At 40.2% G+C, this 13,171-nt stretch overlaps 1 protein-coding gene across 8 annotated transcripts in view; it reads left to right on the top strand.

The window, feature by feature from the left end:
- The window catches only part of HDAC9 (histone deacetylase 9), an 834,677-nt gene that overhangs the window by 513,786 nt on the left and 307,720 nt on the right, over positions 1-13,171 (top strand). For all 8 annotated transcript variants that reach the window (XM_058677966.1, XM_058677969.1, XM_058677964.1 and 5 more), the window contains one exon: positions 4,807-4,922. In XM_058677966.1, coding sequence (XP_058533949.1) covers positions 4,807-4,922 — 116 coding nt within the window. The remainder of the gene's footprint in view (positions 1-4,806; positions 4,923-13,171) is intronic.

Here is a 13,171-nt window from a genome sequence, read left to right as displayed (position 1 = left end):
CTAACGCTGACAAATGTGGGTCATAGGGATGGAAAAACAAAAAAAAACTAGTTTAGAATCAATGTACTTGTGGGCATAAAAACGGATTTTCAGGAGGACTATATCTTGAAAGGAAATCATATTAAAACACACAAATAGTTCATTATACCTGGCTGTGCTTTCACCTACCGGGGTTAAACAGGAAAGGAATGAAAAATCAAAGCTCCGTGTCAATCAAGGCGAAGGAACACCAACACTCCCCGTACTCTCAGGAACTGGCAGTCCGTTCTGGGTTTGCCAGCCAGTGTAACTCTGATTGAAATTTGATCAGAAATGAGCAGGGGCAGGTCGGAGAAGAGCACTTCTCACACTCAAACACAAATGTACAAAATACATTGGGGAAAATTAAACTACATGCACCAGCAAAGCTTTGACTTTTCAACAAATTTGCAGAACTCATAAATGACTGTGTGTGTTTACTAGTGAGCTGGGACTTATAGCAGGAGGGGAATAGATTGCTTTGTATGAAGGGGAAGAAACTGTCATTTGTAGTAGTCTCAAATGGTCGAGTTCTTATTTTTTTTTAGCTGCCTGGTTAGTAGTGGGGTGAACAGGTTAGGAAATTCAACCTGATGTCTTACAACACCCCTCAGTCCCAGTTGTGCCTGGTTTGAAATTAGAGCAGACCTAATGATAGACAAACCAAAAAGACCAGCCAACATGGTAGACCACTGTTTATTGAAGACCTCATTAAGGCCATGTCAGGCACCTGATCATTCCCTTGGGCTACATGAAGAGATGACAGTTTGCCACCATGTTTCTCTCTTCTCAAAGACAATTTCCTTATACTGGTGTCATTGGTTGATCTTTAGTTCTCTATGCGTGTGTATTATCCTTTGTAGTTTCTTTTCAAAAAAATTGCTTTCTCTGTGTTGGTCACTGCAATTGCTGGTGAAGAAAGGAGATAAAGAGAAGGCTTTGGAAGTGTAGGTGGACATTTTGTGCACGATTTAGTGGGAAATGCATGATTTCCTATGCCATCTTGTAGGATGATATGGTCATATAAACGTATTAGTATAATATGTGATTTTTTTCCTTGAGGATTAAGAAATATTAAAGAAAATAAAGGCCTTTCATTAGAGTGTATATCTGTTTTTCAATGACAGTGGCATCACCAATTTGATCCATTGAATTCTGAGTTGTAGACTTTTTTTTTCAAGAAATGTTTTATTGAAGGAAAGTAAAAGTCTTATTTTCCTAAGAGGTTCTTCAAAGGAAAGAGAGGGGTTGGAAGGACTCTGTCTTGAAAAATGTGAGATAATTAAATGTATTATCTTATATAAATGGGTTAGGTGTTCATTTTTCTAAGTGGAAAAAGTAGGCTCCCTTTAACTGTAGCTTGAAGAATACTGTATAGATATCACTAACATTTTACTACTTGATAATCTTAAATCAAGGGTCCTATTTATTTATAATGATGAGTGTTTCTATTTTCCTGTCTCTCTTTGTGGTCATGGTTTTTACAAGTCTTCCTTTAAATATTTAACAAACTGCAGTGGGATGCAACCCATTTGCTATCTGCTGTTATTTGTAAGGATCATGATTTGCTGAAGTTTTGCTTGCATTTCTTTACATTTAAAATATGCTTGCCTTAATGTTGTGAGATATTGACTCCAATTTTTGTCTTAGGAAATAATGTGTATGCATATAGAGATTTATGGTTTATCAGACATGGATTTCTGGTCCGTGAGCTGGGGCTGCCGGCTGCCTTGGTGGATAGTGGTTGTGTCTGGTCCGTGAGCTGGGGCTGCCGGCTGCCTTGGTGGATAGTGGTTGTGTCTGGTCCGTGAGCTGGGGCTGCCGGCTGCCTTGGTGGATAGTGGTTGTGTCTGGTCCGTGAGCTGGGGCTGCCGGCTGCCTTGGTGGATAGTGGTTGTGTATGGTACACTGCAGTCATTTCTCAGTGCCTTCGTAGACCCTGAACCACCTGCACTCAGTTGTCTTCACCTGTGCTTTCTCCTGTCAGATCCTGTCCAGCATGACACCTCCTGGTTCTGTCACAGTGGCTTCTGCCTTGAATCTTGTGTGATATTGTGGTGACTCCTACTTCAGTATGAATATGACATAAAGTAATATAATACAAAATGAGTAAGACAGAATGCTTGAGAAAAATGTTTTTTTTTAAGTGTAGAAATGGAAATGATATGGAAATGAGACATTAACAAGAAATCAGTACTAAATCATACTGAAAAGACAAGAATTAGAAATCCAGAGAAAGAAACTCTAGAAGAACAGAAGAGAGATGTGTTTTCTTTGTTGAAGAGAGGTGCAAAATATTAAAAAACAAAGCAGTTAAAAGTAAGCATTTAACAAACAAGTAAACAACACAGGCAAGAAAGGTGGACAGAAAGGCAGTAGAAACTTGCTTTAACCCCACAGGGAGTAAGTGCTGGAGTCAGAGTCCTACGGTAGTCTCACGTTTTCTATGGTGTCGTGGGAGTTCCAGTGTCCAGGAGTCAGAGCCTTGGTGAGGCAGGTTTTGAAGCTACAAGTGGCAATGCATCTGCACCAAGGTAGGAAAAAAAAGGAGGGGAAAAAGCATGGTTGTTACTGGTGAGAGTCAGGGAGTTGAGGATGAGTGTCAAAAAGGCAATGATAGGAAATTATGTTGGCTTCATCGTGGAGCAAAGGGACAAGCCAACGTGGTCATCTCTGTGGAAGAATTGTGCAAGAACATCTGGAGATATTAGGTCTGTGAAAGATCAATGGGTGTGTCAACTGAAATGATTGTAGTCAGACAGATGAGAAATAACATGAGAACAAATGTAAGGGTGGACTTTGTGCTACAATGGGTTAAACTGCCTCTGGGGATGCCCATAGCCCATCTTGGAGTCCTGGTTCAAGTTCTGGCTACTCCACCCTTCTAATCAAGCTTCGCTAGTTCACACGGGGGGAGGCAGCAGATGATATGGCCAAAGTACTCGGGTTCCTGCTGTTCATGTGTGAGATCTGTGTAGCATTCCTGGCACCTGACGTCTGCCTGGCCCAGCCCTGATTATTGTGAACCAATAGAAAATTTTTCTCTTTCTCTTTCTCTTCTCTCTCCCTCCTGATCTCTGTCACTCTGCCATTCAAATACATTTAATTTTTTTTAATTGCATGTTTATTAACTTATTGAAGTGAGAGTGAACAAAATACCAAGGACAATGACAAAAAGGAGAAATCAGCAGGAAACTGGTATTATTAGAATGTGTTGTGTTTGGCACCTGCGTTAGGGAGATTAAAAGTGTTCAATCGTTCAGAGGAACTTTGAGATTCATGAGTGCTAAAGACAAAGATTTTATTTTAAGAGAATATCCTTCCTAAAAGTGACGGTTGAATTCAGAATACTGTGTGACTTTGACAAAGGCAAGAAAATGGTCCAAGGTGACACACTTAGGGAACTGTTGTGTGTAGCAGCTGGCAAAAGGAGGAAATGTCAGACATGTGAAGGTTAGTGTCAAAGGGATCATTTTGCCAAAAATCTTCGGGTTGGGTGGCTTCTAAGAGTCGAGCTGTGGGTGACAGTGAGTGAGCCTTACTGTCAGGACTCAAAGGGCTCTGTAGTGCTGGGAGAGATGCTGCTTCTCAGGAAATGCTACCACAGTGTCAGGCTCCGGAGGCAATGCCTTCTGCAGGAAGAGAGGGCCTGAAGATCCAGGCAGCCAATGGGAGGACATCCTGAAATAGTGTGAAGGATGGGGTAGAGGGAAGAGCAAATGTGCACTCAATGTAGCAGGAGACAAAGAGCAATGCAGTGTCTTTGAAATGAGGAAGAAGAGTGTAAAAGCTAACTGTGAGGGAGAAAGAAACTATGCTGGTAGAAGTTCTAGCAGAAGCCTTTGATTCTTGAAAAATCTGAAGTCAGAGCATTTCTGAAGAGTTAGTCTAACAAGATGTACAAATGAAGCAACTAGGAAATATTTGAAATAACTGAGCGAGAGGCGATTAGAATTAGAATTCCTTTACTAACTGCCATACTTAATGTCTTCTCCAGCTATATTTTCATGAATTAGAAACTTGCAAATTTAATTACGTTACTTCATCAGTATGTTCATTCTTTATAAGCTGAATTGTATAAACCATGTAGATTTTATATATGAAAGGAAAATATGTGAATTAAGTAATCGGCATTATGCCCATCTAATATTTGTTCAAAGGAAATTTGTTTTTGTGTTAGGGTGTAAATGTTACATAGCACATATGCAGTTTCTCATTGATGGAAAAAATATTGAGTAATATCAAGGTCAGATGACATTGTACAAGACTGTACATCAATGCTGAGATTTTTACATTCAATTTTCTTCATATAACTATGGTGACCAAAAACTATAGTCTTACAGTACATCCAATAAAGAGCAGTTTATAGAGCAGCATTTAAGTAGATTTTTTTTTTCAGACACAACAGGAGTAATGCTGTAGACCTCATGTGTTGGTGACATGTTTTTATTGCAGGTACAGGTTTATTGTTTCTGTCAGTGGTTATAACAGAACAAGAACAGGCGAGAAAAAATTCCTTTCTTTGATTCCTCATCCAAAGCTCCCAGACCCTCCTAACCCTGTGGCTTTACTTCACTAAACACCAATTGATAATGTCTTGTCATTTTTGCCATGGAAGCAAAGTGGGCACAAGTTCTATGAAAATTCAGACGTGAGCAGAATACTTTTTTAGCTCATCATTCATGTGGGGCAACAAAAAAATTTCGGTGTTGCGTGTGACTTTACAGTAACTGAAGTTCATCTGGATATGTTTTTCACAAACATTTTATATTTCACAATATTTTTCAGAATCTTCCGTCAGTAGCAGCTCTCCCGGATCCGGTCCCAGTTCACCAAACAATGGGCCAACTGGAACTGTTACTGAAAATGAGACGTCGGCTCTGCCACCGACTACTCACGCTGAGGTAGGGCCCTTCTCATTTGGATTCTTCTAGGAGCTAAATTGGATGTTCTTGAGTTTTTGCTACCTAACATATATTTCTGAATTGAAATGTGGCTTCCAAGTGGTATTTCCGAATTGAAAAATATTTAGTCCTACACATTATAGCTCTATGCAAAAATAACTGGTATTTACCAACTAATGTACATGCTATCCACTTCAAAGTGAAATAACTGATGATCAATAAATTATTCATGTAGAATATGTATTTATTTCATAGGATTGAGTAAATTCAGTCTTGTGTTAAGGTCACCAGAGATGTTTGCATAGCAGTCTGTGTTGGAACATATGGAAACTGAATCCTTGAAGATGTTCTTGGTAGTCCTGGGAGAACACTGCCCAACAGTTGTGGACCTTACTGGCCACTCTGCTGGGTATTCTAGAAGGAATAGAGCCACTGCTAAGGGGAACAACTTAATGAACATCTGACAGAACAACTGAGACAGGCGAATTTGATCCATGTTCCCTGAGGAGTAATGAACAAGTACGATAAAAAGAAGGACTTAGAGCCCTCCCTGAGCAAACCTTTGTGGAAAATCTGTCAAGTGACAGCCATTTTGCCTGGCAAGGGGGCTCTAAAGACGGTTACAGTTAGAGGAAATTACGGTACCACATGATGTCTTGTAAACAAGAATAACAGACTTAGAAGAAGATAAGTGAGGAACTCTGTGTTGTTTCTGGGTTAGGATAAGCAAAGCAGCACTCTGCACAGAGATGCTTGTGAAACCAGCTATTTTGACATCAGCGTGAACTGATTGTCTTACTGTTCTTTTCTGTCACATTAATAGCTGCCGCACTGTGCTTTGCCCTACACTGGGGCAGGTGATGTGGTCACTGCTCACGTACAACTCATGTCCCAAACTTCTTCCTTTGTGTTTTATGGAGTTGCAGATGTTTGTTCCCTGCTCTGATTCTAGGATTTCCTCTATAGCTTTCCTGCCATGCAATTAGCCTCCCCTGGAATGTTCTTACCTACAGGGCTCCCTTGGCTGTCCCCTGTGGTTGCCCAGTTTACTCTCAATAGTGATCTTGACCCACCAAAATATGTCTTCTATACATGGTGTCAAAATGGCTATTGCTCAGAGAAAGACTGAGAGAGAGATCAGGAGAGGGAGAGAGAGAGAGAGAGAGAGAGAGAGAGAGAGAGAGAGAGACCGAGACCTATACCCACATATTCACTCTCCAAATAGCTGAAAGAGCCAGGGCTCAGTGAGGCTGAAGGCAAGAACTAGTAACTCCCAACTGAGTCTGCCATGAGTGACAGGGATCCACCGTCGGGGCCATCATCTGCTAGGTTTCCTGGCGTATAAACAGGGAGCTGGATCAGAAGCAGAGAAGGCAGAACTAGGGCCCTTCTGCTAGGATGGGATGTTTGCATCTTACAGAGCAGTTCCACCGGCTGTAATGCAGCGTCAGCCCCATAAATGGTCATTTCATTGTGCTGCTGGGTTGCTTTTGAAAGGATTTTTGTACCTAGGTTCATCAGGAGTATTGACCTGAAGTTTTCATTTCTTGTTTCTAAATCAAGAAATTGCAAACTCAATCTTCTGTTGTGGGACATAATTTAAGAATTGATATCAACTCCAAATGTTCAGTTGAATTCAGCACTGAAGCTGGACTCTTCTTTGTTGGGAGACTTTTCCCACTGATTCCAGTCTTTCTACTTGTTATTGATCTGTAAGTTTGGTATTTGTTCGCAATTCAGTTTTGCTAAGGTGACCTGGAATTTGTCCATAGCTTCCAGATTGTCAAATCTCTTGCCGTACAAATGATCATTATCCTAACATTCTGCATTGATGTCACATTAGTTGTGCTACTTATCTGATTTTTTTAAAATCTTTTTTATTATTAGTGCAACCTTGACTTGCTCAATTTTGTTTGTCTTTCAAGGTACCCACTCTTCACTGGTCTTTTTGTGTAAATCTTTAGCCTCTATTTCTTTTCTTCCCCTGGGTTTCATTCTTTCATTTCCTTCTTGAGTTTTGATTTGAATTGTTCTAATTCATTAAAGTTGTAGTGATAATTTCATTTTTTTAAATTTGACAGTCTCTCCTTTTTAATGTAAGCTTCCTCTCTTAAGGCTGTTTTTGCTGTATCCTGCAGATTTTATTATGTTCTGTTTCTATTTTCATTCAACTTAAGAAGTTTTAAAATTTCCTTCTTAAATTCTTGATCCACTGGTATGTTTGAAAGCAAACAATAGCAAATTTTAAAAATAGAGGTCATATCAAGTACCTTTTCTGACCACAAGGCAAAACTAGGATTCAGTGATGAGAACAAAATTTGGAAACTGCAGAAACACATAGGAAATAAGCAGATGACTGCCAAGCATCCAAAGGGTTAAATAAGAGTATATTTTTCAAAGACAAAGAGACTGAGGGTAACAAAACTAAAACAATGTTACATTTTCAGGAGGGAAGGAGAAGAGAAATATTATTGAGTTCTCATTAAAGGAGACAAAATATTATTAAATTATAAATGTATGCACATATTGATGTATCCATAATATTTAATGCAACATGAAGAACAGCTAATTACGTCCTGGTGAGATTAGAAATAAATGGAAAATGTCATGGTTGTTCTTTACCACAGGCTTTTGTGACCTGTCCTATTAAATGAAATGGGATGGAGTGTCCCATATTGTGTGGCTCTGCTTTTAAATTTTATAAAAGCATGTATTTGTGTGTATGTATGCACAAAATTAAAGGGGTTTGCTTATACTGCTTTCACCTTATTTATATTCCTAAAATTTTTACTGGCACGAAAGATCTGTTTAGATGCCCTAGCTGGTGAGCTAACTGTAGAGCCTATTCTCTCCCTACAAAGCTTTCCTTCCACCCCCACTGTTTGAAAAAGAAAAACAAAACAAAACAGAAGGAAATGTGATTTAATGGAGTTTAAAAGGGTAGAGGTATTTCTTCAGGTCAGTGACAGGACATTCACCTCCAAAGCTGGAAAGACTAGTTCAAAAGCAGGCAGCGACAGAGCCCATAATGAATTAATTGTGTGCCTGAACTATGATCCACAAGGCCAGGTGGACAGACCTTTCTGCACTGATGGGCAGCCTCTCTGTGGCCCGGAACAAAAAATGCAACCCTGATGGCTACCATGTGGTTTTCTGCTGCCTTGCATTTGCACACCCCGGTAGCTTAATTCGTGCTGGATAGAAGAAGGGACAGCAGAATTCAGCCCAAGAATGAAAGCAAATTAATACCCTGGTTTGGTCGTGCTCTGTGCTTCTTCTACCTAAACTGGAGAAAAGAGTGGAAAAGTATTCTCAGTCATAGTTGATTAAATCACATTTAGAATTCAGTATGATTTTGACAGATGTCTTCTAAGATTAATAATAGTGTTGGTGAGAGAAATATTTGGGACTTAAGAATCATTTGCATCATTTTGGTCTCAAAAACTGAGCTGTGTATTTCATCATTCTACTGCCTTCGCCTAAGGAACATGAGTGAGCTTTCATCATAAAGCAATACAATGATGTAGGTTTGAATTAGCTTCTGTATTGTGTACCCAGTAAGTAGAAAAGCAGGTTACCTAATTCAGAGTTCTTGTCAATGAATGAGATTCCATCCAGCAAGATCACATGCTTTAGACATAGCAAACTAAAGCTGTATCTAGTGATCATGATCAGCACATAAGAAGAAAATGTGTATCTTACCATTCATACTGTCTGGACAACTTTAGAGAAAGGAGAGAGGTAGGAGGAGGATTGAATCCTAAGGCAGGGTGCTGGAAGCCACTGTATATGGGTGCCTCCTTCAGAAGACTCAATGCTAACTGACCGCCAACCTCTTTGTGATGACCAAGCTGCCAAACTCCCCCTAACCCTCCATTTCTTAACCTAATAAAAGGTGGTGAGATGTACCAACACCAATTTGTTGTCAGAAATCCACATTTGGAAGGCAGGCAGTAAATGGCGAAATTGGAAACAAGTTTGTTCTGTATTATTATCAATGCCGACTCCTGGTAGGGAAAAGGCATTAACTTGTTTGTCTCCAAGCCAGCGGCTCTCATGTGAGCATGAGTCTCCATCTGCTCTGACCACTGCTGTTCCATTTCTTCTATTTCTTACATATGCTCTGTCCCAGAACTCAGAGTGCTGGAGCTCCTTGCTTTCCTCATTTGTAAACTTGGTTGGGGAGCCGAAACCTCAAGCGTTTCTATTTCCAACTCCAGTCAGAAACATCTTTACCTATCTAGTTACTTTATTGCTAATATCACGGGTCTGTGGGTTCAGATATGTTTCCATGGATATCAACTCCATTACTTGAAAGTCAGTAAATTTATTTGATAGCTATTTCAACAGTGGCCAAGCTGCTGGTTTATTTCTAGTTGAACATTAGTGGCTGTCTCTACTCTGCCATTTCTAAAATAATTTTTTTCCCAGCAGATACAAATGATTTTCTAAAAGGATTCTGATAATAAGGTTAAGGACTCTAACATCATCTGAAATGTCGTTTGTTTTGTTGTTGTCTCACACGACTCATCTGCCTTTTGTTTCATTGTAGTTGTTGTGACTTCTGCTGGAAATGTCACACTCCCTTCTGTGTGGGTGCAGAGCTATGGTCTTTGATGGCAACAAATAAAACATGTCCTTGCCCTCCACGTTAGAGAAAGGAGGTTGTGATGACAAAAGAATAATTTACTAGGAATTAAAATGAATCAAGATTGTAAAGCAAAAGGAATCCAAGAAACCTAACGATAAATGCAAGGTTTTGCAAAAAAAAAGTTAAATGCACAGAAATATCTATTTTCTGCCCTAATAATCATTTTTTAATAATATGTTGTAGATATCCAATAAATATGAAAGTTAGAGATTCTTGCAAATTAAACAATTTTCCATTTATTTATATAAAGAATTCATTTTTACTAGCTTTCAAAGAGACAATAATTATGATCTTGAGAAAGACTGTAAAACTTATAGACAAACATGAAATGATTAAGAGATTTATTTTTTTTAATAGGACTGTCTTTGGACAGTCTAGATTTGGGGATATGTGAACTTTTGTTGTTGTTAATTTTTTTTTTTAATTGGAAAGACAAATTTACAGAGAGGAGATACCGAGAGAAAGACCTTCAATTTGCTGGTTCACTCCCCAAGTGGCTGCAAATGGCCAGGAGCCAGGAGCTTCTTTCAGGCCTCCCATGAGGATGCAGGGTTCTAACATTTTGGGCCATTCTCTACTGCTTTCCAGGTCGCAAGCAGGGAGCCGTATAGGAAATGGAGCAGCCGGGATATGAATCCAGGCTATCATGCCGGGCTCCTGATGTAAGCTTTTATAGGCAAAGGTGATTCAGACTTATAAGCATGTCTTCTTGTGTTCCATTCAATTAGACACGAATATTCCTGATATGAAGCCAACTGAAGCCCAGGGAAGGGACGTGGGAGCTGGTGTCCACAGCAAGTCATTGTAGACCTCAGGATAATGTACTTGAGACCAAATCTCTGTTCACCCTGTAGACCACTTCTCACGAAACTCCGTGTATCTGCTTTGCCATGAAATTCTGGCAAAGTAGTTGACGGTTCACAGTTAGTAGACCAGCAGGCGTCCTTCTGTTTCTCTAGATTTCTTCATCCCCTACTTCCGTTTTCCTTCCTTTCAAGAGCAGAGTATCTCCTGTGTTTCCGTCTCAGTTGGCACTTACACTCCGTGCACTTCCAGCTTTGTTCTGATGAATGATAGTGGTTGTATGAGTAATGAGCCCCCTTGTCTCCCTCATTCCATTTCTTGCTGTTCCACAAAGCATGTCTAGTTGTAAAAATGGGTAGTTTACCAACCCCTTAAACTCCACAGTGTGCTCTATTTTACCTACGCTATGTATTCCATATCAGTACATGTTCTGCAGGTCTCTCCCCCTCATTGACTAAGAAGCTTCAGTTGACAGGCTTTCTTGAAATGACCATTCCAAGCAGAGGGATCATTGGAATGTGTAGTATTGCTACGTTGGTTTTGAGTGCTGAATCACTCACTGGAAATTCTGTACCCGTCTACCGTCACACCAAGGTGTGGGGCATGTCGATTTTCCAGGTTTCCATTACATTTGATGATGTCTATTTTTATAGTTTCTTCAAGTGTTCACTTTTTTATTTATTATTTTTAATTCGTTAATTACATTGCATTATGTGACACAGTTTCATAGGTACTTGGATTCTCCCCACCCCTCCCCAAACCCTCCCACCATGATGGATTCCTCCACCTTGTTGCATAACCACAGTTCAAGTTCAGTTGAGATTCCCCCATTGCAAGCATATACCAAACATAGAGTCCAGCATCTTATTGTCCAGTCAAGTTCAACGGCTTCTTAGGTATACCCTCTCTGGTCTGAAGGCAGAGCCAGCAGAGTATCATCCCGATCAATTAAAAGCTCCAACATACCATCAGCAAAAATTTACATCATTATGGAATTAATTGACATAGTAATTAGTAACCAATATGTTAAAAGTAAATGCGAGTTCTTAACCACCTTCTGTGACCACCTCATAGCCAATCCCAAAAGGTTAAATACCACATGTTTGCCTTAATTTAAGATGATATGATGTTATGTATAACATGTTATGTTATGTTATGTATGTTATATGTTGTGTATAAACTAAAATTGAAATGTCAAGTGTTCACTTTTAAAGAGATTCTGAGTCTTATTTCAAACTGGTAGTTTCTGAGTTTCAATAAATAATAGATGTATACTATAGAATCTTCAATCTCTATTGATCTCAAGTGCAAATGTTATCTGTAAGAAATGCTTTTAATTGAAATGATAAGAAGCAACAAAAAGAAATAAAAATTGGAAGGACTTTACTAAAATATAACTAGGCCTCCCCTAAAACTAGCTCCACTTATACTGCCCTTCCTAACTGAATACTCTACCTCATGAAATGCTAGTTACTCATGTGGCCCCTGGTTTAAAATTGGTACCCTTTTCTGTGCACCTGAGCAGCCTGCATTTTGTGGGGTTTGGGATATCTTTGTACACCCAGCATCTGATGGCATTAATCTAAACAGAGAAGTCACCAATTCATTGCTTTGTATAGGCTGAACAATAGCCACTCATATGCCTAATACTCTCATTTTAATCTAACTCTTTAACAAAAGTTTCTGGTTCTGAAAATATTTCCGATTAAAACCATCTTGCGCATGTTGCCAGCTGTGAAATGTTGGCATCTTAGCAGCATAGCACTGTTTTAAGTAAGGGCTGGATGACTTTCAAAACTCTTTCCTGGAAAAACCCTGGCTCTGCCTTCAAGTCTGTGTGAGCTCAGCACACTGCTGATGTGGCGTGGTCTTCCAGCCTCTCAGAATACCACCTTTGCTGTCTCTATGGCGTGATCCCCCACCAGCGGCTGGCCTGGCTGTGGTTAGTGTCTGCACTTGGCAGTGTATGGCCATGGTGCCAGGCTTGATTTAGTAACATATGTGAGCCTGGTACATATGGATTGCCCGTGTCAGTAAGCCAAGGTGAGGAAATACATCCTTAAGGAAGACGGTTCAGGAAAAGTTGCGTTTGAGTTCTGGAAAGTCTTTTTCTAGTGGCAAGCATGGAAGTTGGCTTCCACTCAGTGCTGGTTTCCTGCTCGGTATAGATCGAATCTTTGAAGGTCTGTTCCATTCATTAGTCTCTGGGGAAAACCAGAAGCCTCTCTTGGACATGGGGGATGCAGAACTGGCTTGGTTTTTGAGGAACTATCTCCATGATATGCACAGGCATGGCTCTCTTCCCAGAGCTGGTCAGCTGGTTCCCAGTTGTACTCCTCACTGCCTTCCCATAAACACCTGGACCTGCATTTACCTCCTCTTCTTAACAGCTGTTTAATTCTCCCTTCTCCCTCACCCCTGGGTTCCAGTCCTCCAGTTATCAAATATGCCAGCTGTGGCAGCACTGGCACGCATCCTGTGGCCTTGATCACTTGCACAAGCTTCATGGATCGCCTCCTTGGGCAACAGAATTGGGGAAAACACTGCTCATCTGCAACATACACATAGTGGTAGCTTCACCGTGCCTGTGAGGAGTCAGTGGACTTTCAGACAATTTCTGGCACAAGCTTTGGCACCCAGCACATGCAGAAAATCGGTGTACCCTCACAGGAGATGAAGCTAACCAAGTTTTCTATGAAGCTGTAGGGCTGTGCTGTAACTCCAGTCCCCAACATTCGCCACCATTGTTACATCAAGAGAAAGCAGTCTTAATTCTCATTCCCTGCAAATCTGC

The sequence above is a fragment of the Ochotona princeps genome, chromosome 20, assembly GCF_030435755.1.
Source record: "Ochotona princeps isolate mOchPri1 chromosome 20, mOchPri1.hap1, whole genome shotgun sequence".
In the NCBI taxonomy this organism is placed as follows: Eukaryota; Metazoa; Chordata; class Mammalia; order Lagomorpha; family Ochotonidae; genus Ochotona; species Ochotona princeps.
Note: the sequence above shows the minus strand (reverse complement) of the source record. Positions and strands in the feature narration are given on the sequence as shown.